Source organism: Tursiops truncatus, chromosome 2 (assembly GCF_011762595.2).
Source record: "Tursiops truncatus isolate mTurTru1 chromosome 2, mTurTru1.mat.Y, whole genome shotgun sequence".
In the NCBI taxonomy this organism is placed as follows: Eukaryota; Metazoa; Chordata; class Mammalia; order Artiodactyla; family Delphinidae; genus Tursiops; species Tursiops truncatus.
Window position 1 is genome coordinate 113,986,876 of NC_047035.1, and position 24,316 is coordinate 114,011,191.

Sequence of the window (24,316 nt, forward strand, 5' to 3'; positions counted from 1 at the left end):
GATTAAGGTCCTGTAAATGTTAAGGTATCCTCAGCACCTAGCAAAGTTCCTGGCAATGGTAAACATTCAGTAAATATTTGTTGAATGAAGACATAGTTTAAATTTTGATCTTTTTCAGACTATTTCGTGTCCTGCTCATGGTTGTGATATCTTAGTGGATGACAACACAGTTATGTAAGTACTTTTGATAGATTCTGCATGTTGAATATTGATTAGTTGGTTAAACCAAATTAATTTTCACTCAACACCATAGAGGAGGTAAAATTTTTAGTGTCTGAAGAGACTTTCTAATCTATATTCCTTTGTAGTACACAAGCCTGTTTGTAACCTGGTTAAATGCCCAGGCAGTATTCTGGTAAAGTTGGCAGTACATGATAGCTAGATTTCAGTAAACCTTGTGGTTGGAGAATAGGATATGTCAGTGTGTCAGTTGATGTCTTCTGGGAAGCAGATGCCAAGACAAAGTTAAAAGGGAAGGCGATTTATTGTGGGATAGCATCTGTGTAGGATAAAGAGGAGGAGGAGCACTAGACAGACCATGATACAGTTCTGACACTTGTTAAATGAGAGAAAGAAGGAAGGAGGATTCAATAGGAAGAGACTCAGACTATGTTGCAGCTGTGAGAGTCTCTGTTAACCCTGTGGGGAACTCCAGTGCATAGGTTTCCCACAGAGGAATACCTCAGCAAGCAGAAATGGCCAGGCCCTGGTACCATTGTCATGCTCAGTCTGTCACTGGGAGCTAACCAGGGGGAATGTGGCCTCAGCTGGAACACTGCTACAGATCCCAAAGACCGTGCAGCTGGAGGCTGTTGGCTATCTACTGGCCTTGTGAAATGTTCCCTTTTGAAGTAGAGAAAGAAACTTGAAGAAACAAGCATAGTTAGCTCCTATACATGGGGTAAAATCCCAGGTTGTTTAATTCCTGAGTCAGTGCTGTTTTCATGACCTCAGGCTACCTAATTGATTTCAGTCTAGGAAGATAAACATATGAGGGCCTAAATGATCCACAGTCAAATTGTATAATTAGTCCTGAATAATTGCCTATATAAAGGTATGTCTGTGTTTAAGCACTGGGATTTGAAGGTAATAAAAGTAAAGGCAACCATGTGCTTTAGTGAGCAAATTTCTTAATCTAATGAAGCCATAAATTGGTTTAACCAGTACAGTTTATAAAGCCACTGATTCCACTTTGTTAATCCCAACCTACTTTGGTTTACTAAAATATATTTACTGTTGTTGTCAGCTTGTGTTAATACTATTTCTATCTTTCAGTAAATCTTATTTCCATTATTGTTTTAAGCTAACAAACATAAACATGTATCATCTTAAAGTACCGCCATTCTTGCAGCCTTCTTTATCTTGTCCCCTGATACTTTAATTCTTTGTATTCTTTCATCAGTACATTTCATCAGCATAGGTCATTGTATCTTTTCATTCATTCCACAAACATTTACTGGGAACCTACTCATTAGCACATATACACAGGAGAACAACAAAAAAATTACGATACATTTCCTTTCTCTAAGAGGTTCATAATAATAAATAAATAAAATGCATAGTTTAAGTTTTATGTATAAATGTATATATAAAGTACATTTACAAAGAAGCAAATTACTCTACCTGAAGAATTTAGGGAAGCTTTACTTAGGGAGTAATATCAAAGAGTAAAATTTTGGGTTGAGGGAGTGGAGAGTAATATTAAAGAAGGGATGCCAATATTTTTTAAATAGTCCATGAACTTCTCTGTTATGTATTCTGTAGTAGCTAGAGCACAGAGTAGCAGTTACTAGAGATGAGGATGGAAAGAGTTTGACAGTTTATGATGAGTTTCATCATAGAAGGTTATTAGGACTGATAAGAAAGAATTTGGTAATATCTAATATGAGTGAGCATATAGTACAATGGGGAGTATACTGTTGGAACCTTTTTGTAACGCAGTTTGGTGATTTCTACAAATGTATATGCTCTTTGGCTTTTTGTTTAATAGTTTCATCACTTTGAATATGTCATTGTACTGCCTTCTTGCCTCCATTGTTTCTGATAAGTTAGCTATTAATGATATTTTTGTCCCCTGTTTGCTACTTTCAGGATTTGCTGTGTCTTTGGCTTAAAACAGTTTTGACTATGATATATCTAGATGTGGTTCTCCTTGTGCTTATCCTCTTTGGGGTTTCTTGAGCTCTTTGGATGTGCATGCTGGTGCACGTCCACATTTTACCTTAAATAGTTGTATGCTATATCTTCCATATTCTTTCTTTTAAATAAATAATTTCTTTCTTTTAGAATTTAAAAGGTTAATTAAATGAGAGAAAGTGCAGTTTTTCATGTTTAATCTTAAGATCTGGACTTCTCTGGTGGCGCACTGGTTAAGACTCTGCCTGCCAATGCAGGGGACGTGGGTTCGAGCCCTTGTCCTGCAAGATACCACATGCCGCAGAGCAGCTAAGCTCTTGTGCCACAGCTACTGAGCCTGCCCTCTAGAGCCTGTGAGCCACAACTACGGAGCTTGTGTGCCAGAGCTACTGAAGCCCTCGCGCCTAGAGCCTGTGCTCCAGAACAAGAGAAGCCACCGCAATGAGAAGCTTGCACACCGCAATGAAGAGTAGCCCCCACTTGCTGCATCTAGAGAAAGCCTGCGTGCAGCAATGAAGACCCAACATAACCAAAATAAATAAATAAATAAATTTATTTTAAAAAAAATCTTAAGATCCATAACTGAAATATGCTTTTTTTTTTCTTAGTATGAAAGGAACTGAATCCTTCCCAGTGATGGATTATCAGTTTTTTAAAAATTTCCAACCTGAGAGATTTTAAAAATGGTTTCTTGTTTTAATTTGAATTAAACTCATTTGGAACTTGAAACTGAAACCTGATTCTTCCTGAAGACATATTACCCTTTAGCCCTCTCAATTTGAAGCTAGCGTGTTTTCCCCTTTGTATTTTATGGTCAAGAGGTAAAGTCATTGTTCCCCTTGGTCCCAAATGCTGTTTTCAGACCATTTCGCTTCTTCACTTTAAAATCCATAAATCCTTTGAGTCTTGTTGTCCAGCTGTATCATGGTCCTTTGTGCTTTTCTCTGCTTGACATCTTGGTCTGTCCCATTTAATTATTTGTAGTGCTGTCACCTCAAGCACAATCTTTTCTTTCTCCCAAGGCTTGCTGTCATCCAGTGTGATTTCACTGCCCATACGTGTAGTTCATTCTACACCCTAGCCCTGTAGTTCTACAAGTGTGGTCCCCCGACCAGCAGCATCAACATCACCTAGGAGCTTGTTAAGAGAATGCATATTTTCAGGCCCAGCTCCAGACTTACTGAATCAGAAACTCTGGGGACAGGGCCCAGCATTATGAATGACAAGCTGTCTTAGTATGGTTCTGATGCATACTTATGTTTGAAAACTCTTGCCATAGCCTTTCATTTCTGTGATCTACTCGTTTCCAGGAAAATCCCCTTCACCTTAGCCATGTACTCCTAAGGCCACCACCCTAGGCCTACTCTAGTTCTACTCTTACTTTACAAAATCACGTTTATCTGCCTTTTCCTAAAAGAGTGCTCCTTGGGGTCTGTCTGTCCCACTATTCTCACTCTATGCACTTTATACACTCTCCCTAGGCATACATTGGAAATTCCCAATTTTTAAAAAAAAAATTTATTTTATTTTTTTTTGGCTGCATTGGGTCTTCGTTGCTGTGCACGGGCTTTCTCTAGTTGCGGGAGCAGGGGCTACTTTTTGTTGTGGCGTGCAGGCTTCTCATTGCAGTGGCTTCTCTTGCGTGCAGAGCACAGGCTCTGGGCGTGGGCTTCAGTGTTGTGGCACACAGACTCAGTAGTTGTGACTCGCAGGCTGTAGAGCACAGGCTCTGTAGTTGTGGCACATGGGCTCAGTTGCTCCATCGCATGTGGAATCTTCCCTGACCAGGGCTCGAACCTGTGTCCCCTGCATTGGCAGGCAGATTCTTAACCACTGTGCCACCAGGGAAGCCCTGGAAATTCTCAAATTTATATCTCCAGATTAACACTCTTTTTTGATCTTGGGACCCATATATCCTAGTGCCTATCAGGCATCTTCATTTGTACATTACTCTGGCTTTATCTTGTCCAGCCCTCCTACTACCTTTACCACCACCAGAATCATTCTTTTTGCTTCTCAGTATCATATAATGGCATCACTTGGTGTTAAAGATTTGCCTGAATGAGAAACCTTGGTGATATCTCTGATTCACTTTTCTCCTGCATTTTGCAGTCATCCTTGCACGAAATTCTGTAAATTCCACATCCTAATTACCTTTAAATCCATCCATTTCTCTCTGTTTCTACTGCCATTAACCTGATTCACGCCATCATCTTGTCTTAGCTGGGAATCTGCAACTAGCTCCTAAGTGGTTCCCTTATACCCAGTGTTACCACCTTCCAGTTCTTCTTCACAAATGGCTTTCGTTGTCCTATATTGCTTACCTATGCAACTTCATGTTTTGCCTCACCTTTTCTCACATTATTCTAGCCACGTAGAGCTTGGTTTCTTGAAAGTACTGTGCATTTTATTTGCATTTGGTTTGGTAGGATTTTTTTTACTTTTTTTTCCTACTGTCTCTTGACTTTGTTTCTTACAAGCAGTACTCGCTTTCTGTTTTACTCTTCAGTTCTCTTAATCTACTCATCATCTTAGTCATTCTTAACACCTCAGTTTAACTCATTTTAATTTGGGTTTGGATAGACATCCTATGTGTTCCTTAGCTCCTCCATATTTCCCTTACCCTGCACTTTTGTAATTGCCTGTATCCTTGTCTGTATTCTTTCTTAGGCTGTAAGTTGACCCCAGGTACCCTATTTATGTTGACTGAATTCTTTTCTTATTTCCATTCAGGATGTGTGACTTTAACCTTGGTAAAATACTACACTTGGTAAAAATTTATGTTTCTAAGAAGTTTTGTCAGTAGGTTTAGTCACGAAATGGTAAGCCAGTGCTTTTATAATATTATAATTGTAAATATTACATAAAACCAAGTAATTGAATGGATCCAGAGCAAAGTAAATGTAGTCCTGTAAGTCTGTGCTGCTCCAAGAAGAATGAATATTCCAAGCATCCAAGTCAGACGATTATTTTTTACATTCTATCACATAGGCTTGTGAAGCTGTGTAGACCCTCAGATGATTTGTACCATCTGAGGCAAGAGACAAACTAAACTTTGATATGTGTATTAATCACAGTATAGTAGAGCATCTCGTCTTTTACAGTGGAAATACATCATTTTTATTTAATTATAATCAGTTCAATTTGCTGTGCATTGGTTTTTGTTTTTACTTTTTGAATTAAGTTCTAAAATAAATTCAATAAAGTGTGTAAAGTACATTTACTTTAGAAATATGTTTTATTAACCACCCAGATCAAGGTACAGAATTTTTCCAGTACCCAGAATATTCATCCTTGTGACCCTTCCCAGACAGTATCCATCTCACCCCCACTACCTATTCTGACTTCTGTCACCACCAGTTAATTTTACCTGTGTTTGAACCTCATTTAAATAGAATTGTGTAGCATGTTCTTTTTCTGAGTGTGTATCGGCTTCAGTTAATGTAATGTGTTTCTTTGAGGTATGTGCATGTTGTTAAGTATATATGTATGTTTTTAGGTTTGTTTTGTTTTTGCTATGTAGTATTTCATTCTCCTGATAATAGATACTTGGAGTTTTTTTGGTTTGTTTGTTTGGTTTTGACTACTGTGAAAAAACTACAAAGAATATTCCAGAAGTGTCTGGGTAGATATGCACTGATTTCTTTTGGGTATATACTGAAGAGTGAGATTTTTAGCCTTACAATAGGTACTGCCAGAGTATCTACTTTTCCAGAGCAGTTGTACCTCCGCTTCTCCTAGTTATGTGTGACTGCTCTAGTCCTTGTTCACACTTGTATCACTAGTCTTTTCTAATTTTAGCCATTTTGGTGGGTATATAGGGATATCTCATGGTGGTTTTAATTTGCATTTCCTTGATGGGTAATGATGTCAGACACCTTTCCTTGGATATCGCTTTTTACGAAGCGCCCATTCAAGTCACTTTCTCATTATTAAAATTTTGTTATTTTGTCTATTTGTTAATTACTTTCTAAGAATTCTTAAAATATTCTCATATGAGTCTTTTGTTAGATATATGTATTACAACTATTTTCCCCAATGTGTGGCTTACCTTTATTCTCTCTGAATGATGTTTGGTGAACAGAAGTTTTTATTTTAATGGCATCTAATTCCTTATTTTCCCTCATTTATGATTATTGCTACTTACGAAATCTTTGCTTACCCCCAAGGTTGTATTTATTTTTAAGGCAGTCTACAGAGAGTTTATGGAGAATGCTTTGAAAGCATGTGACTTTAAAGTTGTATGTCTCATGGTGGAGTAAATTAATGCTCCCCCCCCCATCATTTCTCTACGATGAAACAGAAAAACACTACTTCAGTATTCTAAGTAGGAAATTAATCACAAATGTATAGAATACTGTCCGTTTTAAAATATATGCTTAAGGGATCAGAACTCAAGTTCACACTGAAAATAATTTCCTCGTCTCATTGAAATGCAAAATGAAATAATTTGTCAAGCTTTGGTAATTAATAAGGTAAAGTGTATATATATAGGGATTAAATTACTGATAATTATTAAACTATTAATAATGTTTTTGAACTATAAATGTGAAGTTCCAGATTGAAGGGAAGCAGAGAAGGGTGTTGGAGGGCTGCGTGAAGCTGATTGTGTCAGGCTTAATAGGCCATTAAGGTTTTTGGCTTTTATTCTAAGATAGAGTCATGAGAGGATTTTGAGCAGAGGAATGACTTGGTCATAGAGGATTGCTCTGACTGCTCATATTAAAAAGAGACTAAGTGGGAGCAAGGAGATGGCGAGACTATTAAAACAGAAGAGAAATGATGTTGGTTTGATCCAAGACTGTAGCCGAGGAGGTAGTGAGAAATGGTTGGATTTTGGATGTGTTTTCAAGGTAGAGTTAGAGTCAAACTCTGATAAAAGAAGGAGATGAGCCAGACATGATTTTAAGATCATTTTGACCTTTGATTGTGATTACATGAATTCAGCTCATAGTATATGTTACATTTCTTTTTATGACCAGAAATTTGAGCAGAGTTTTTTTATAAAGTTGTTAATCATCCCATTGTCATAATCCTACAACCCAAAAAGCCTACCAGTAGGGGAAGATGGAACGTAATAGCAGCTTTTAAAAAGATTTATGAATTATTTTAATACATTGGAAAATGCCTATAATGTTAGTTTTAAAAAACTAAGATATGAAATAATATGTAGTGAATTTTCTATTTAAAATTATATATCATACATTTACAGAAAAGAAGAGGAAAGAGTCTAGATTCATAAAAATCTTGAGTGGTTATTCCTCCTGAGCAATAGGGTTAAAGGTGATTTTTATTTCATTCTTTATACTTACCTATAATTGGTTTGTCAGGGGGAGAAAAAACCCTTTTTAAAGAAAAATATTTCATCATTAGTCCTAAATTGAAGCATAATATTGTTGACTTATTCAGGGTGCTATATAAGTATAAGACATATAAGTATTATATGTTTAGTGTAAGTATACTAAAGTACTGGGCATACTAAAAAAAAAAATCCTGTGTTTAAAGTTACCTGGTTTCAAAGCACAGCTCTCTAGTTATCTCTTTTGTAAAAGCATAGAATTATCCCAAAACTCAAGGGCGTTTAAATGCTTCTGACCCTGTGCTCAGAATGTATATATAGATGGCATTCAGTAAAAGTCTTTTTTTTTTTTACCTTGATAAAGAGCTGCCTTCTACGGTGAGAATTGGCATAATAGCTATTTTCAACATAAGTGATGGCAGCAGGACCTTGTGAAGATAATTAGCTTATTAATGGCCAGGTTGACACTTGCCTTCTTGAGAATGCTTATTCTCAAAGATGGGAGATCACTTTCTTTTTCTTCCCTATCACCAACTTAAGGCTTAGTCATTTTGGCCTAATAGCTATGGCTGACCTTTATTCTCACCAGTTATGCTTAGGCTAGAATCATCTATAAGAAATCATTAGGGTTTGTCTCATCAGAGAAGCATTATGGGTAATAGAAGGAGTAAGATGTATTTGGAAATCAGGGATTCTGAATTTGAGTCTGTTTCTTAATTATTTTTTAATTGATGTGAATTTCATATAGCAATAGTCACCATTTTGACTAGTTTAAAGTACACAATTCAGTGTACCAAAAGAAATCCCATAACCACTAAACAGTCATTCCTCACTCCCTCCTCCCCCTAGACCCTGACAACCACTCATCAGTTTTCTGTCTGTATGGATTTGCTTATTCTGGACATTTCATTAAAATGGAGTCATACAGTATGTGATCTTTTGTGTTTGGCTTCTGTCACTTAACATAATGTTTTCAAGGTTCATCCATGTGGTAGCATGTATAAGGATGCCGTTCCTTTTTATGGCTAAATAATATTCCATTATATGGATATTCCATATTTCTCCATTCCTCAGTTCTTGGACATTTGAGTTATTTATACTTTTTGTGGAAACATTTGTGTTATTTGAACATTTGTACGTAAGACTTTTATTGAACACATGTTTTCGATTCCTTGGAGTGAAATTGCTGGGTCATATGGTAATTCTGTGTTTAAGTTTTTGAGGAACTGCCAAGTGCACTAATCATTTTTATACCTCATTTTCAACATCTGCAAGATGTGGAGGTTTACTCATTTTAAAAATCCTTATTAAACACAGACCAGGCACTGTACTGAACATAAGAGATCTTTTCATGGAGGTTATTGTTTGGTTGGGGATAGGGAAACAAGAAGGCAGATATTAAACAAATGATTATACAGATAGCTGTCTAATGAAAATTATGACACATCCTATAAAGGAGAGGTGTATCATGTGCCATAGGAACTAAGGTAAAGGTGGTCTGTGTCTAGACTGATATGGTGAATTGTCAGAAAAGACCTCCATGAATAACAATATATCTTAGCTGAGTGAAATAAAATATAATAATAATAGCAACTTCATCTTATATTTATTGAGTGCTTACTATTTGCCAGGCACTATTCTAGTCGGCCAGCTCTATTTCTTCTCTCCATCTTACAGATTAGTAAACTGAAAAATGGAAAAGTCAAAGAACTTACCCTCAGTTCATAGTAAGTACGTTGTGAAGCCAGTATTCTAACCTAGGTTGTCCCACCTCAGAGCCCCACTATGATAATCTTTTGTTTCCTTTCCAAGGGAGGTGGCCCCAAGCAAAAGCCTCTGAGGAAGTGTGGTGTATACTCTTTTGAAAGAATACAGATATGAGGGGAGTACACTGAAAGTAGCTCAGGACAGGTGGGGTCTTTTTTTTCTTTCTTTTTGGCCACACTGCGCCACATGCAGGATCTTAGTTTCCCAACCAGGAGTAGAATCTGTGGTCCCTGCAGTGGAAGCTCAGAATCTTAACCACTGGACCACCAGGGAAGTCCCAGGGTGGGGTCTTATGGAAGAAGAGAAGTGAGTGGGATAAGAAACTCAAGAAATAGATGAAGCCAAATTGTACAAAACTTTCCTGTTCATTTAAGAGAGTTTAATGAGATTGGACTACGCATTTTTTTTCACATCTTTATTGGAGTATAATTGCTTTACAATGGCGTGTTGGTTTCTGCCTTACAACAAAGTGAATCAGCTATACATGTGCATATATCCCCATATCTACTCCCTCTTGCGTCTCTATCCCACCCGTCTAGATGGTCACAAAGCACCAAGCTGATCTCTTTGTACTATGTGGCTGCTTCCCACTAGCTATCTATTTTACGTTTGGTAGTGTATATATATCCATGCCACTCTCTCACTTTGTCCCAGCTTCCCCTTCCCCTTCCCCGTGTCCTCAAGTCCATTCTCTACATCTGCATCTTTAGTCCTGTTCTGCCCCTAGGTTTTTCAGAACCTTTTCTTTCTTAGATTCCATATATATGTGTTAACATACAGTATTTGTTTTTCTCTTTCTGACTTACTTCACTCTGTATGACAGACTCTAGGTCCATCACCTCACTACAAATAACTGAATTTTGTTTCCTTTTATGGCTGAGTAATATTCCATTGTATATATGTGCCACATCTTCTTTATCCATTCATCTGTTGATGGACACATAGGTTGCTTCCATGTCATGGCTATTGTAAATAGAGCTGCAGTGAACATTGTGGTACATGACTCTTTTTGAATTATGGCTTTCTCAGGGTATATGCCCAGTAGTGGGATTGCTGGATCGAATGGTAGTTCTATTTTTAGTTTTTTAAGGAACCTCCATACTGTTTTCCGTAGTGGCTGCATCAATTTACATTCCCACCAACAGTGCAAGAGGGTTCCCTTTTCTCCACACCCTCTCCAGCATTTATTGTTTGTAGATTTTTTGATGATGGCCATTCTGACTGGTGTGAGGTGATACCTCATTGTGGTTTTGATTTGCATTTCTCTAATGATTAGTGATGTTGAGCATCCTTTCATGTGTTTGTTGGCAATGTGTATATCTTCTTTGGAGACATGTCAATTTAGGTCTTCCACCCATTTTTGGATTGTGTTGTTTGTTTTTTTGGTATTGAGCTGCCTGAGCTTCTTGTATATTTTGGAGGTAAATCCTTCGTTAGTTGCTTCGTTTGCAAATATTTTCTCCCACTCTGAGGGATGTCTTTTGGTCTTGTTTATGGTTTCCTTTGCTGTGCAAAAACTTTTAAGTTTCATTAGGTCCCATTTGTTTATTTTTGTTTTTATTTCCATTTCTCTAGGAGATGAGTCAAAAAGGATCTTGCTGTGATTTATGTCATAGAGTGTTCTGCCTGTGTTTTCCTCTAAGAGTTTTATAGTCTCTGGCCTTACACTTAGGACTTTAATCCATTTTGAGTTTATTTTTGTGTATAGTGTTTGAGAGTGTTCTAATTTCATTCTTTTACATGTAGCTGTCCAGTTTTTCCAGCACCACTTACTGAAGAGGCTGTCTTTTCTCCATTGTATATTCTTGCCTCCTGTAGCAAAAATAAGGTGACCATATGTGCATGGGTTTATCTCTGGGCTTACTGTTCTGTTCCATTGATCTATATTTCTCTTTTTCTGCCAGTACCATACTGTCTTGATTACTGTAGCTTTGTAGTATAGTTTGAAGTCTGGGAGCCTGATTCCTCCAGCTCTGCTTTTCTCTGTCAAGATTGCTTTGGCTATTCGGGATCTTTTGTGTTTCCATACAAATTGTGAAATTTTTTGTTCTAGTTCTGTGAAAAATGCCAGTGGTAGTTTGATAGGGATTGCATTGAATCTGTAGCTTGCTTTGGGTAGTATAGTCATTTTCACAATGTTGATTGTTCCAATCCAAGAGCATGGTATATCTCTCCATCTGTTTGTATCATCTTTAATTTCTTTCATCAGTGTCTACAGTTTTCTGCGTACAGGTCTTTTGTCTCCTTAGGTAGGTTTATTCCTAGGTATTTTATTCTTTTTGTTGCAGTGGTAAATGGGAGGGTTTCCTTAATTTCTCATTGAGATTTTTCATCATTAGGAAAAATGATGTATAGGAATGCAAGAGATTTCTGTGCATTAATTTTGTATCCTGCTACTTTGCCAAATTCATTGATTAGCTCTAGTAGTTTTCTGGTAGCATCTTTAGGATTCTCTGTAGTATCGTGTCATCTGCAGACAGTGACAGCTTTACTTCTTTTCCAATTTGGATTCCTTTTATTTCTTTTTCTTCTCTCATTGCTGTGGCTAAAACTTCCAAAACTGTGTTGAATAATAGTGGTGAGAGTGGGCAGCCTTGTCTTGTTCCTGATCTTAGAGGAAATGCTTTCAGTTTTTCACCACTGAGAATGATGTTGGCTGTGGGTTTGTCATATATGGCCTTTATTATGTTGAGGTAAGTTCCCTCTGTGCCTACTTTCTGGAGAGTTTTTATCATAAATGGGTGTTGCATTTTGTCGAAAGCTTTTTCTGCATCTATTGAGATCATACGGTTTTTCTCCTTCAGTTTGTTAATATGGTTTATCGTGTTGAGTGATATGTGTATACTGAAGAATCCTTGCATTCTTGGGATAAACCTCACTTGATCATGGTGTATGATCCCTTTAATGTGCTGTTGGATTCTGTTTGCTAGTATTTTGTTGAGAATTTTTGCGTGTATCTTCGTCAGTGATATTGGTCTATAGTTTTCTTTCTTTGTGACATCTTTGGTTTTGGTATCGGGGTGATGGTGGCCTCATAGAATGAGTTTGGGAGTGTTCCTCCCTCTGCTATATTTTGGAAGAGTTTGAGAAGGATAGTTGTTAGCTCTTTTCTAAATGTTTGATATAATTCGCCTGTGAAGCCATCTGGTCCTGGGCTTTTGTTTGTTGGAAGATTTTTAATCACAGTCTCAATTTCAGTGCTTGTGATTGGTCTGCTTATATTTTCTATTCCTTCCTGTTTCAGTCTCAGAAGGTTGTGGTTTTCTAAGAATTTGTCCATTTCTTCCAGGTTGTTGGAATGTAGTTGCTTGTAGTAATCTCTCATATTTCTGCAGTGTCAGTTGTTACCTCTCCTTTTTCATTTCTAATTCTATTGCTTTGAGTGTTCTCCCTTTTTTTCTTGATGGGTCTGGCTAATGGTTTATCAATTTTATCTTCCCAAGGAACCAGCTTTATTTTTATTGATCTTTGCTATTGTTTCCTTAATTGCTTTTTCATTTATTTCTGGTGAATATGATTTCTTTCCTTCTTTATGATTTCTTTCCTTCTGCTAACTTTGGAGTGTTTCTGTTCTTCTTTCTCTAATTGCTTTAGGTGTAAGGGTAGGTTGTTTATTTGAGATTTTTCTTGTTTCTTGAGGTAGGATTGTATTGCTATAAACTTCCCTCTTAGAACTGCTTTTGCTGCATCCCATAGGTTTTGGGTCATTGTGTTTTCATTGTCATTTGTTTGTAGGTATTTTTTGATTTCCTCTTTGATTTCTTCAGTGATCTCTTGGTTATTTAGTAGTGTATTGTTTAGCTGCCATGTGTTTGTATTTTTTTTACAGATTTTTTCCTGTAATTGATATCTAGTCTTATAGCGTTGTGGTTGGAAAAGATACTTGATACGATTTCAGTTTTCTTAAATTTACCAAGGCTTGATTTGTGACCCAAGATATAATCTGTCCTGGAGCATGTTCCATGAGCACTTGAGAAGAAAGTGTATTCTGTTGTTTTTGGTTGGAATGTCCTATAAATGTCAATTAAGTCCATCTTGTATAATGTATCATTTAAAGCTTGTGTCTCCCTATTTGTTTTCATTTTAGATTATCTGTCATTGGTGAAAGTGGGATGTTAAAGTCCCCTACTATGATTGTGTTACTGTCAGTTTCCCCTTTTATGGCTGTTAGTATTTGCCTTATGTATTGAGGTGCTCCTATGTTGGGTGCATAAATATTTACAATTGTTATATCTTCTTCTTGGATCCATCCCTTGATCATTATGTAGTGTCCTTCTTTGTCTCTTGTAATAGTCTTTATTTTAAGGTCTGTTTTGTCTGATATGAGAATTGCTACTCCAGCTTTCTTTTGATTTCCATTTGCATGGAATATCCTTTTCCATCCCCTCCCTTTCAGTCTGTATATATCCCTAGGTCTGAAGTGGGTCTCTTGTAAACAGCATATATACGGGTCTTGTTTTTGTATCCATTCAGCCAGTCTATGTCTTTTGGTTGGAGCATTTAATCCATTTACATTCAAGGTAGTTATCGATATGTATGTTCCTATTACCAGTTTCTTAATTGTTTTGGGTTTGTTATTATAGGTCTTTTCCTTCTCTTGTGTTTCCTGCCTAGGGAAGTTCCTTTAGCATTTGTTGTAAAGCTGCTTTAGTGGTGCTGAATTCTCTTATCTTTAGCTTGTCTGTAAAGCTTTTAATTTTTCCGTCGAATCTGAATGAGATATTTGCTGGGTAGAGTAATCTTGGTTGTAGGTATTTCCCTTTCATCACTTTAAATATGTCCTATCACTCTCTTCTGGCTTGCAGAGTTTCTCCTGGAAGATTAGCTGTTAATCTTATGGGGATTCCCTTGTATGTTATTAATTGTTTTTCCCTTGCTGCTTTTAATATTTTTTCTTTGTATTTAATTTTTGATAGTTTGATTCATATGTGTCTTGGCGTGTTTCTCTTTGGATTTATCCTGTACGGGACTCTGCGCTTCCTGGACTTGATTGACTATTTCTTTTCCCATATTAGGGAAGTTTTGAAGTATCATCTCTTCAAATATTTTTTCAGTCCCTTTCTTTTTCTCTTCTTCTTCTGGGAACCCTATAAATCGAATGTTGGTGCGTTTAATGTTGTCCCAGAGGTCTCTGAGACTGTCATCAGTTCTTTTCGTTCTTCTTTATTCTGCTCTGCGGTAGTTATTTCCACCATTTTATCTTCCAGGTCACTTACCTGTTCTTCTGCCTCAGTTATTCTGCTGTTGATTCCTTCTAGAGAATTTTTAATTTAATGTATTGTGGTGTTCATCATTGTTTGTTTGCTCTTTAGTTCTCCTAGGTCCTTGTTAAACGTTTCTTGTATTTTCCCCATTCTCTTTCCAAGATTTTGTATGATCTTTATTGTCATTACTCTGAATTCTTTTTCAGCTAGACTGCCTGTTTCCTGTTCATTTGTTTGGTCTGGTGGGTTTTTACCTTGCTCCTTCATCTGCTGTGTGTTTCTGTGTCTTCTCATTTTGCTTAACTTACTGTGTTTGGGATCTCCGTTTCGCAGGCTGCATGTTCGTAGTTCCCGTTTTTTTTTGGTGTCTTCCCGCAGTGGCTAAGGTTGATTCAGTGGGTTGTGCAGGCTTTCTGGTGGAGAGGACTGGTGCCTGTGTTCTGGTGGATGAGGCTGGATTTTACCTTTCTGGTGGGCATGACCGCGTCCAGTGGCGTGTTTTGGGGTGTCTATGACCTCATTATGATTTTAGGCAGTCCCTGTGCTAATGCTTGGGATTGTGTTCCTGTCTTGCTAGTTGTTTGGCATAGGGTGTCTAGCACTGTAGCTTGCCAGTTGTTGAGTGCAGCTGGGTCTTAGCGTTGAGATGGAGATCTCTGGGAGAGCTTTCGCCGTTTGATATTATGTGGAGCCGGGAGGCCTCTGGTGGACCAATGTCCTGAACTCGGCTCTCCCACCTCAGAGGTAGAGGCCTGACACCTGCCGGAGCACCAAGACCCTGTTAGGCACCCGGCTCAGAAGAAAAGGGAGAAGAAAATTAAGAAAGAAAAAAATAGAATAAATTAAAGTTATTAAAATAAAAGATAAATTATTAAAAATTAAAAAGTAGTTTAAAGAAAGAATAATAATAAAAAAAGACAGCAACCAAACCAAAAAACAAATCCACCAGTGATAAGCAGCGCTAAAAAGTATACTTAAAACAACAACATAAAAACGGACAGACAGAGCCCTAGGACAAATGGTAAAAGCAAAGCCATACAGACAAAATCACACAAAGAAGCATGCACATATACACTCACAAAAAGAGAAAAAGTAAGTATATATATATATTTATTTATTTTAAAAAAAGGAAGAGAGCAACCAAATGAGTAAACAAATCTAGCAATGATAATAAACTCTGAACACTAAACTAAGATAATCATAAAACCAAAAACAAATTAGATGTAGAAAGCAAACCCCAAGTCTACAGTTGCTCCCAAATTCTACCACCTCAATTTTGGGATGATTCGTTGTCTATTCAGGTATTCCAGAGATGCAGGGTACATCAAGTTGATTGCGGGGATTTAATCCTCTGCTCCTGAGGCTGCTGGGAGAGATTTCCCTTTCTCTTCTTTGTTTGCACAGCTCCTGGGGTTCAGCTTTGGGTTTGGCCCCGCCTCTGCGCGTAGGTCGCCTGAGGGTGTCTGTTCTTGGCCCAGACAGGATGGGGTTAAAGTAGCAGCTGATGAGGAGGCTCTGGCTCACTCAGGCCAGAGGCAGGGAGGGGTAGGGATGCGCGGCAGAGGCCAGCCGTGATGTTGCACCAGCCTGAGGCGTGCCGTGCGTTTTGCCGTTCTGCCGTTCTGCCGGGGAAGTTGTCCCTGGATCACGGGACCCTGGCCGTGGCGGCGTGCTCGTGGGAGGGGAGGTGTGGATAGTGACCTGTGCTTGCACACAGGCTTCTTGGTAGCTGTAGCAGCAGCCTTAGCGTTTTATGCCCGCCTCTCGTGTCCGCTCTGTGAGCCTAGGCTCGTACCCATCTCTGAGCTCGTCTAGGCGGTGCTCTGAATCCCCTCTCCTTACGCACCCCGAAACAATCGTCTCTTGCCTCTTAGGCAGTTCCAGAGTTTTTCCCGGACTCCCTCCCGCCCCTCTGGCGCACTAGCCCCCTTCAGGCTGTGATCACGCAGCCAACCCCATTCCTCTCCTTGGGGTCTGACCTCCGAAGCCCGAACCTCAGCTCCCAGCCCCCACCTGCCCTGGTGGGTGAGCAGACAAGCCTCTTGGACTGGTGAGTGCTGGTTGGCACTGATCCTCTGTGCGGGAATCTCTCCGCCTTGCCCTCTGCACCTCTGTTGCTGTGCTCTCCTCTGTGGCTTTGAGGCTTCCCCCCTGCCACCCCCCCCACTCCCCCGTCTCTGCCAGTGAAGGGGCTTCCTAGTGTGTGGAAACTTTTCCTCCTTCACACCTCCCTCCCAGAGGTGCAGGTCATGTCCCTATTCTTTTGTCTCTGTTTTTTCTTTTTCTTTTCCCCTACCCAGGTATGTGGGGAGTTTCTTGCCTTTTGGGAAGTCTGAGGTCTTCTGCCAGCATTCAGTAGGTGTTCTCTAGGAGTTGTTCCACATGTAGATGTATTACTGATGTATTTGTGGGGAGGAAGGTGATGTCTATGTCTTACTCCTCCACCATCTTGAAGGTTTCTCTCTGGACTGTGCATTTTTGATATCATTCTTGCTGGGTTTGTGAGTTACTCTTTTTCTGCTTTAACACCATTTTCTTCTAATACTCACAGGAGTATTTACCATTAAAATTAATGAAACTTAAGCTTCAGGGTTCTTCACTTTCATGGGTTCCTGTGAGTTCAAGAAATTCTTGTGAATTAAGGTGTTCTAGGTGGATAAAGGAAGCCAGGTTGCAGTCAATAAGCATTTCTGATAAATTACCAAAAGATTTCAGAAGAAGGAGGCTATCAAAATTGTATCTAGCAAACCTGGATCAATTTCTGAACATTCCTACCAACATCCCTTATTTCATACACAGATTTTTGGGAGGGGATCTTAGAAAAGGTGGCTGAGAATTACTGTCTTAAGGCAAGATATCAGAGTCAGAAAACTCTGAAAGGGGCCTAAATTTGACAATATTGGTAAGTCATTAGACTACAATACAAACTGGGTAAAAACAGAATATTTAGAGTATAAGAAATGGGGAAATGTCTACCAAAATAAAATTATAGAAACTTTGAAATTATTGTTTTGATTCCTACAGTTCCATTTGTTGACAGTTTATGTATTTTAGTATTTTCAATTTAAGGCAGTTTTTATAGCACAGAGCATTGAAATTTTATTTTATAAATGTGGAAAATATTCTTAGCTGAAAACTTCCTAATAAACTTTTATTCTCGCTTTCAGGCGCCTGATCACAGATTCAAAAGTTAAATTAAAGTATCAGCATTTAATAACAAATAGCTTTGTAGAGGTAAGTGATCGCATAAGTTTTCCTTCTTTAAGTAAAAGGAATTCTGTTTATTAATAGAAATATCAGTTTGTCTTATATAAGAAACACCTTTACAGTAACTTCAGTTTTTGTCTTCATTTATGAAGCATACCAAAATACCTTTATTCTCAAAGGAATGTGATAAACCAATAAGTAGATGTCTTTTCATCGATCTTGAGCTTTGAAAATAAAATTATTTTATAGTCTTCCTTTTTCCCTAGCAGAGAATTTTAGCTGATTATTAGTGATGTCATGTTTAATCATGTTGGGCCCTCTAACCCTGCTATATCTCTGCTTGTTTTACCTTCCATTACCAGTAAACTTCGTTTAAAAAGAATTATGTAGTGTTTTTTTGTTTGTTTTTATCAAATATGTCTTAACAGAAGTTGGCAAACTATGGCCTGCCTGTTTTTGTAAATAAAGATTTATTTGAACATGCAGTTTTATTCTGTGACTGCTTTTGAGCTGCAGTGGCAGAGTTGAGTGGTTGCTAAAGAGGCCATATGGCCCACGGAGCCAAATATCTCTACTTTCTGGCTCTGTGTGAAAGAAGTTTGCCAGCCCCTGTACAAGAGCACCAGTGTAACTTGGTATTTCAAATTCTAGAATGTAATTTTAATTTTTATTAGAGATTAAACTGAAGGTCATATCTTCTAGAAAATAGCATTTTTTAGGAATAGTATATTTTTTGAAATGGTCAATAAACTTGAGTTCTGATGGACTGTTCCTTGAGCCATGTTTTGTCTCATAATAAAAATACTTCAAAAGTTATATTTCTTTTGATGAATTAAAATGGAATCTTTGCTGGGGTTTAGGCACTGGCTTTTGTTCTTAGAAGAGCTTTCTATGGTCAAAGAGAGAAACTCCACGTGTATTCCTCAGCTTGTTTCATACTATTCTATAGCATGTAAACGCCTTCCCTAAGTAGAAGCGTATCTTGTTTTCTTGTATCTTTTAAAATTGCCCTGAAATAGAACCATAGACAAATTGATGCTTGTTAATGATCACATAATGGTGATCATTTATTTTAAAGTTCTCAGTGGGATTTTGAAGATAGAATAAGAGATAGGTTATATATTTTATAATACCAGGTCTTCAAGGGATGTATAATCTTAGAAGAACAGTACGTCCAAAAGCATTGCTGTAGGAGACTAAGTATTGGTGGCTGGTATTTTTGTGTCGGTGACACCATCCCCACTTTGTGATAGTGAGGAAGTAGTATAAATAATTGCATGGCGTACTGGAAAATCTTGCATCATGATTTAATTTGCTGTCATTTTTTATGTTCCAACTTGTATTTCAGTGCAATCGACTGTTAAAGTGGTGTCCTGCCCCAGATTGCCACCATGTTGTTAAAGTCCAATATCCTGATGCTAAACCTGTTCGCTGCAAATGTGGGCGCCAGTTTTGGTAAGCAAGTGATTTCTTAAATTGGAGTACTGCACATAGCTTTTCTATTTATTTTTGTTAGTAAAATAGTAGAAAAAAAGCAACTATACCCCAATTTTAAAAAAAGAAAAAGAAAAAAATAGTAGAAAATATTCTTTATCTGAGGTAGGTGGGTGATGTTGACTTTAAATAGTTTGTATTTCTTTTAAATAAAAATTCGATTAAAAAGTCACATCTTAAGATAGTTTTTCCTCTTTGTTGCTCTAACTTTTGGATTTATTTTCTTATGGGAAAAAAAAATGCGGCTGTAATCACATTCTCTTGTGTGCTCCAGTGGAACGTATATGGCAGCAAATTTAAAGATCTGGGACAAAAACTCAGTTCTTCTCATTTCTTTTTTTTTCAACTTTATCTGTTTTATATTTATATATATTATATTTATATTTTATATATTGTATTATTACATTATTTATTGTAAATTTTAAAAGTTCTCATTTCTGATTGACTGCTTATTTTGTCAAATTATGTTTGGTTCCCTTATAGCTCTTGATCTGTTTTCAGGTTCTCTCTTAGGAAATAAAATACACAGTTAGGTGTTTTGTTTTGTTTTTATTTTTTATTTATTTTTGCTGTACGCGGGCCTCTCACTGTTGTGGCCTCCCCCGTTGCGGAGCACAGGCTCCAGACGCGCAGGCTTAGCGGCCATGGCTCACGGGCCCAGCCACTCCGCGGCATGTGGGATCTTCCCAGACCGGGTCACGAACCCGTGTCCCCTGCATCGGCAGGTGGACTCTCAACCACTGCGCCACCAGGGAAGCCCTTATTTTGTTTTTAATTTCCTTTATTCTGACAAGTTTAATCTTACTCCTAAAAATATGCAGAAAATTTGGAAAGATAAAACTTAGTTGATAGATGTGCTTTCTTTAACTAAGAGTTCTTCTATGGGGCCCCTGGCCACAGCTTTCTTGGTAACCTGGATTCCTGGGAGTGCTATAGCATACTCTTTAGCCTTTGAATTTTAGGTTCAGTTTAGCAGGGAATTTCCAATATCACGTATTAGAGAGTGAAGATGATCTTCCATTCCCTTATGGATCTTTTAGGAATGAGAAGCCAGTCAAGCCAGGGGGCTCTGTAACTAACAAATAAACATTTTATTGGTATTCCGTATCATTCTTCTTTTTTCTCCAAACATCTATAAAATTAGACATATACATCATTAATACTAAATATTTCCAAAAAGAGTAGGTAAACTCATAGAGATTAAATTTATGTAAAGTACTTGCTATTTTGGTAAAGATTAAATATGCATTATTGTTTCAGAGTTTACCCTGTAGACAGAGGGTAGAGTCTGATTCCTTACCTAGTTTCAAATATACTTTTAGTATGAAATATTTCAAATACAGACTTAAGTATAGAGAATAACGAGTACTTACATAGTTACAACCCAGCTTAATCAGAATCAGTATTTTGTTTGTTTTTGTCTAGAAATAAAGCCTGACAGGTACATTTGAAGCTTCTTTTTTTTTTTGCGTTACGCGGGCCTCTCACTGTTGTGGCCTCTCCCGTTGCGGAGCACAGGCTCCGGATGCGCAGGCCCCGGCCATGGCTCACAGGCCCAGCCGCTCTGTGGCATGTGGGATCTTCCTGGACCGGGCACGAACCCATGTCCCCTGCATTGGCAGGCAGACTCTCAACCACTGCGCCACCAGGGAAACGCCATTTGAAGCTTCTTGATGTTCCCTTCTCCATTCCATTCCCCACGTTCATCTCCAGAAGTAACCATTATCCTGACTTCATTTAAACTGATGTAGCACTTTATTCTTCTTATTTGCAAGGGATTTTTAGCATTCCCAAATTACTTGATTAGCTAATTAATCAGCCATACCATGGTTACTTTTTCACAAGCATTTGTGTTTATTCTTAATTTATACTTTTTAAACAAATGTATATACCTTGTGCCTAGAAAACAGAAAGGGATTAGCAGTTAATATAGTCTTAGAGAATATGTAGACATAGTCTTTTGCTTTATACCTTGTTTGGTACAATTTATCTCTACTGGCTGAGATTCATTTGTTTGGATCATGCAGAGATATGACTTGTTTGCTTCCCACATATTGCTTACTGTGCATTAGTACTGAAGTATAGAATTACCCTACAAAGTCATTCTTTAACTCTTCATTTGGAGTGTTAAATAAAATATTTAATATATACCTATGGTAAGCGTTGGTTGAAATTTAAGTTCAAATTATTGAACATGATTTCATTTTGGTTTCAGTTAGATAGTGGTTGCAGCAAGGAATTATACATATTAAAAACTATCAGAAAAATACAAATCTAACTATTCCTGATTTTTTTGTCTTTACAGTTTGGTAGCTATTTAAATAGTCATCTATTGTGAAATTGTCATCATAGAATATCTTCATGCTTACAAGTCATTCCTCATTTCACACACAGACACCCAAATATGTGTTGGTCCCAGTACTAAATGCTAAATAATTTACTGTAGAATAAAATAGGCATGGTTCCTGTCCTTGTATTTTGCAGTCACTAGAAACTGGTGAAAGTATTGAGGAACTGTAAAGCATGAAGTTGTTTGTTTGTCTTTACTTACAGTAGGTAGGACTTAATTCTTTTAACTCTTGTGTCACTTAACAGCTTTAACTGTGGAGAAAATTGGCATGACCCTGTTAAATGTAAGGTGAGTTTGCCTGGCATTTTCATTTTTAAATAAGGTAGTAGAGTACTTCTAAGACTTAATGACTGAAAGCCACAGCCCACAAGTTTGTTATTTATTCATTAGTAAATGGAAGATAGTATTTTGCCCTTTTTATTTCAGGTGATGTTTGCAAGTATTCAGGGAACATTCCTTAGGAATAAAGTCATCTCCTGATTATTATCAAGATAATGAGGGTTAAGGCACCTCCCTTGGAACGCTTTGTAATTAGCTAAGGGGAATGACACACCTTGCAGCTGTGCCTCTCCTTGAGCTCTAGGTTCCCCACTTAGCTTCAGCCAGAGAAAGTTCTCCTTTGGTTGATTTTTTATGTACCTGGACTGGATATGAGAATCACAGGATTTCTTGGTTTAAAAGGTAGTAAACCCAGTGATAGTCTTATCCTTTGGTTTTTACATTTAAGCTTGACTGTATTTAAGTGTTGATGTAATTTGCTATCCTTGAGTCTTCTGTTGTACTGAAAACGGTTCCTGTTTTCAAACAGTGGTTGAAGAAGTGGATTAAAAAGTGTGATGATGACAGTGAAACCTCTAATTGGATTGCAGCCAACACAAAGGTTGGTATTTTCCTTCAGTAAACTCTTGGTATTGAAACGGATAAGGATAGGTGTATCAGCATTAGCAAAAGTAGTAAGTTTACCTAATAAAGGGCCTTGTTTTACCTTTTTCTTGATTAAGGTTTACTTTTTATTTTCAGAATTATTGCCTATTAATAATTTGCCTTTGTTTTACTGTTTGAGTTTATTTTATTGATTACTATAATGCAATATGCACGGTACTCTGCTGTAGAAGTTTTCTTCTATCAGAAAAGCAGTAGTTGATAATTTTTCTACCCTGGGGTTTGATAATATCTTTTCATACTGTTCTTGGCTGCCTTTTAGTATACAAATGTATTATAGAGTTTTTTTCCACCTAGCTTTTTTTTTTTTTTTTTAACTAGGCTATATTTCTGCCTTTTAAAATCCCCAGGGTTTAACTTCTAAGGAGTCATTCTTTAGGGCAATGTTCAGTCAGGATAACAGAGTAACTTCTTATTATGTAACTGAATTGGGCTTAACAAGTTTAACATGTTAAACTTCCAAAATATGATTTATTAAGAGACTTGAATCCTGAGAAGTAGAAGCTTTGGGGTAATATGAGTATCCTTGGTTTTTTGGCTTTTATTTTTTGAATAACATTGGTCATGATACTAGTTTCAGAATTCAGTATCTTTATGCCATGAACCACTTCTTTAACCCTAGATTAATGTCTTACAAATGCAGATAATCTTGAGCACCCTTCTTTTCTATCACTAAGTATTAAGTAAGCATTTGAATCCGAACTGTGTACCCAGCTAATTTCTTTTTTTTTTTCTTTTTTTTTTTTTTTTTTTGTGGTACTCGGGCCTCTCACTGTTGTGGCCTCTCCCGTTGCGGAGCACAGGCTCCGGACGCGCAGGCTCAGCGGCCATGGCTCTCGGGCCCAGCCGCTCCGCGGCATGTGGGATCTTCCCGGACCGGGGCACGAACCCGTGTCCACTGCATCGGCAGGCGGACTCTCAACCACTGCGCCACCAGGGAAGCCCCCCAGCTAATTTCTTAGTAGAAAATTGTGTAAACGTTCAATCTTACATCCTATTCGTATAGGAAGTGACTTGGGTCATGGATAATAGGGCTATTCATGGGCTATTCATTTTTATTATTGTCTTTCATATATGAAGATGATGTTTTAAAGACAATTGAGTTGTTTGACCAGAGTTAGTTACAGCTTTGCGCTCTTCCATCACTCAATCTCAGGATACTGATAAGAATGAGTGCTTAAATGATGAAGGCCAGCACATGATTTTAAACCATTAGTACCCTGCTCTACCCCAAAAGATTAAAATATATGTATACATTTCTGTCTCCCAGAAAGCATTAGCAGTAAAACAGTGAGTCCTGTGGCATAAAACAAATGCCCACATCTTTGAGGAATGTAGTTTTGAAGTTGATATTTCTGTACTCTCTAAAACCATCATGATAAACATACCTTATGGCACTCAAAAAAACCTAACTATAATGTCAGGAAGTGGTTGCTTTTGTTGTTTTTTTAAAACTTTCCTGGTAGCCAAGCATTCTTTTTCAGAAATTGAAGATTTCCCCACCAGAAATGTTCATTAAAATCCCAGAATCTGCTTTCAAACTAGTATTTAGAATAGGGCAGTTATACTTTCCCTAAGTAGATTGATTAAACTGTAGCCCTCTTTCGGCATCTAGAAAAATCCCCAAATACTCTAAATCCCCAAGATGTTTAAAATAGGGAGTATAGGCTTGAATATGTTTTGAGTTTGTTTAGAAGGTAGAATATTAAGCAAGAATGGCAATTTGTAATAACAGATTTACCTACTTGGCAGTTTTGAGATGAAACTGAGGAGTTTTTCTCCTGAGACATTTCAGAAGCTTATTTTTTTTATTAGCTTTTTTTAAAGGATTTGCAAATTGTTATATTAAGAAATTAGTACTTACTAGTTAATTATAGCTAAGAAATATAGAATGAAACAGATATATTAGGCCTGGAA

At 37.5% G+C, this 24,316-nt stretch overlaps 1 protein-coding gene and 1 long non-coding RNA gene across 5 annotated transcripts in view; both read left to right on the forward strand.

The window, feature by feature from the left end:
- ARIH1 (ariadne RBR E3 ubiquitin protein ligase 1) overlaps positions 1–24,316 on the forward strand; it is a 178,946-nt gene that overhangs the window by 139,026 nt on the left and 15,604 nt on the right. For all 4 annotated transcript variants that reach the window (XM_073801227.1, XM_019949321.3, XM_019949316.3 and 1 more), the window contains 5 exons: positions 119–174; positions 17,574–17,640; positions 18,962–19,068; positions 21,703–21,745; positions 22,266–22,337. In XM_073801227.1, coding sequence (XP_073657328.1) covers positions 119–174; positions 17,574–17,640; positions 18,962–19,068; positions 21,703–21,745; positions 22,266–22,337 — 345 coding nt within the window. The remainder of the gene's footprint in view (positions 1–118; positions 175–17,573; positions 17,641–18,961; positions 19,069–21,702; positions 21,746–22,265; positions 22,338–24,316) is intronic.
- On the forward strand, positions 187–10,444 carry LOC141278041 (uncharacterized). Its single transcript, XR_012330210.1, has 3 exons — positions 187–7,419; positions 8,285–8,362; positions 9,113–10,444. It is a non-coding gene; the product is annotated as an uncharacterized lncRNA (long non-coding RNA).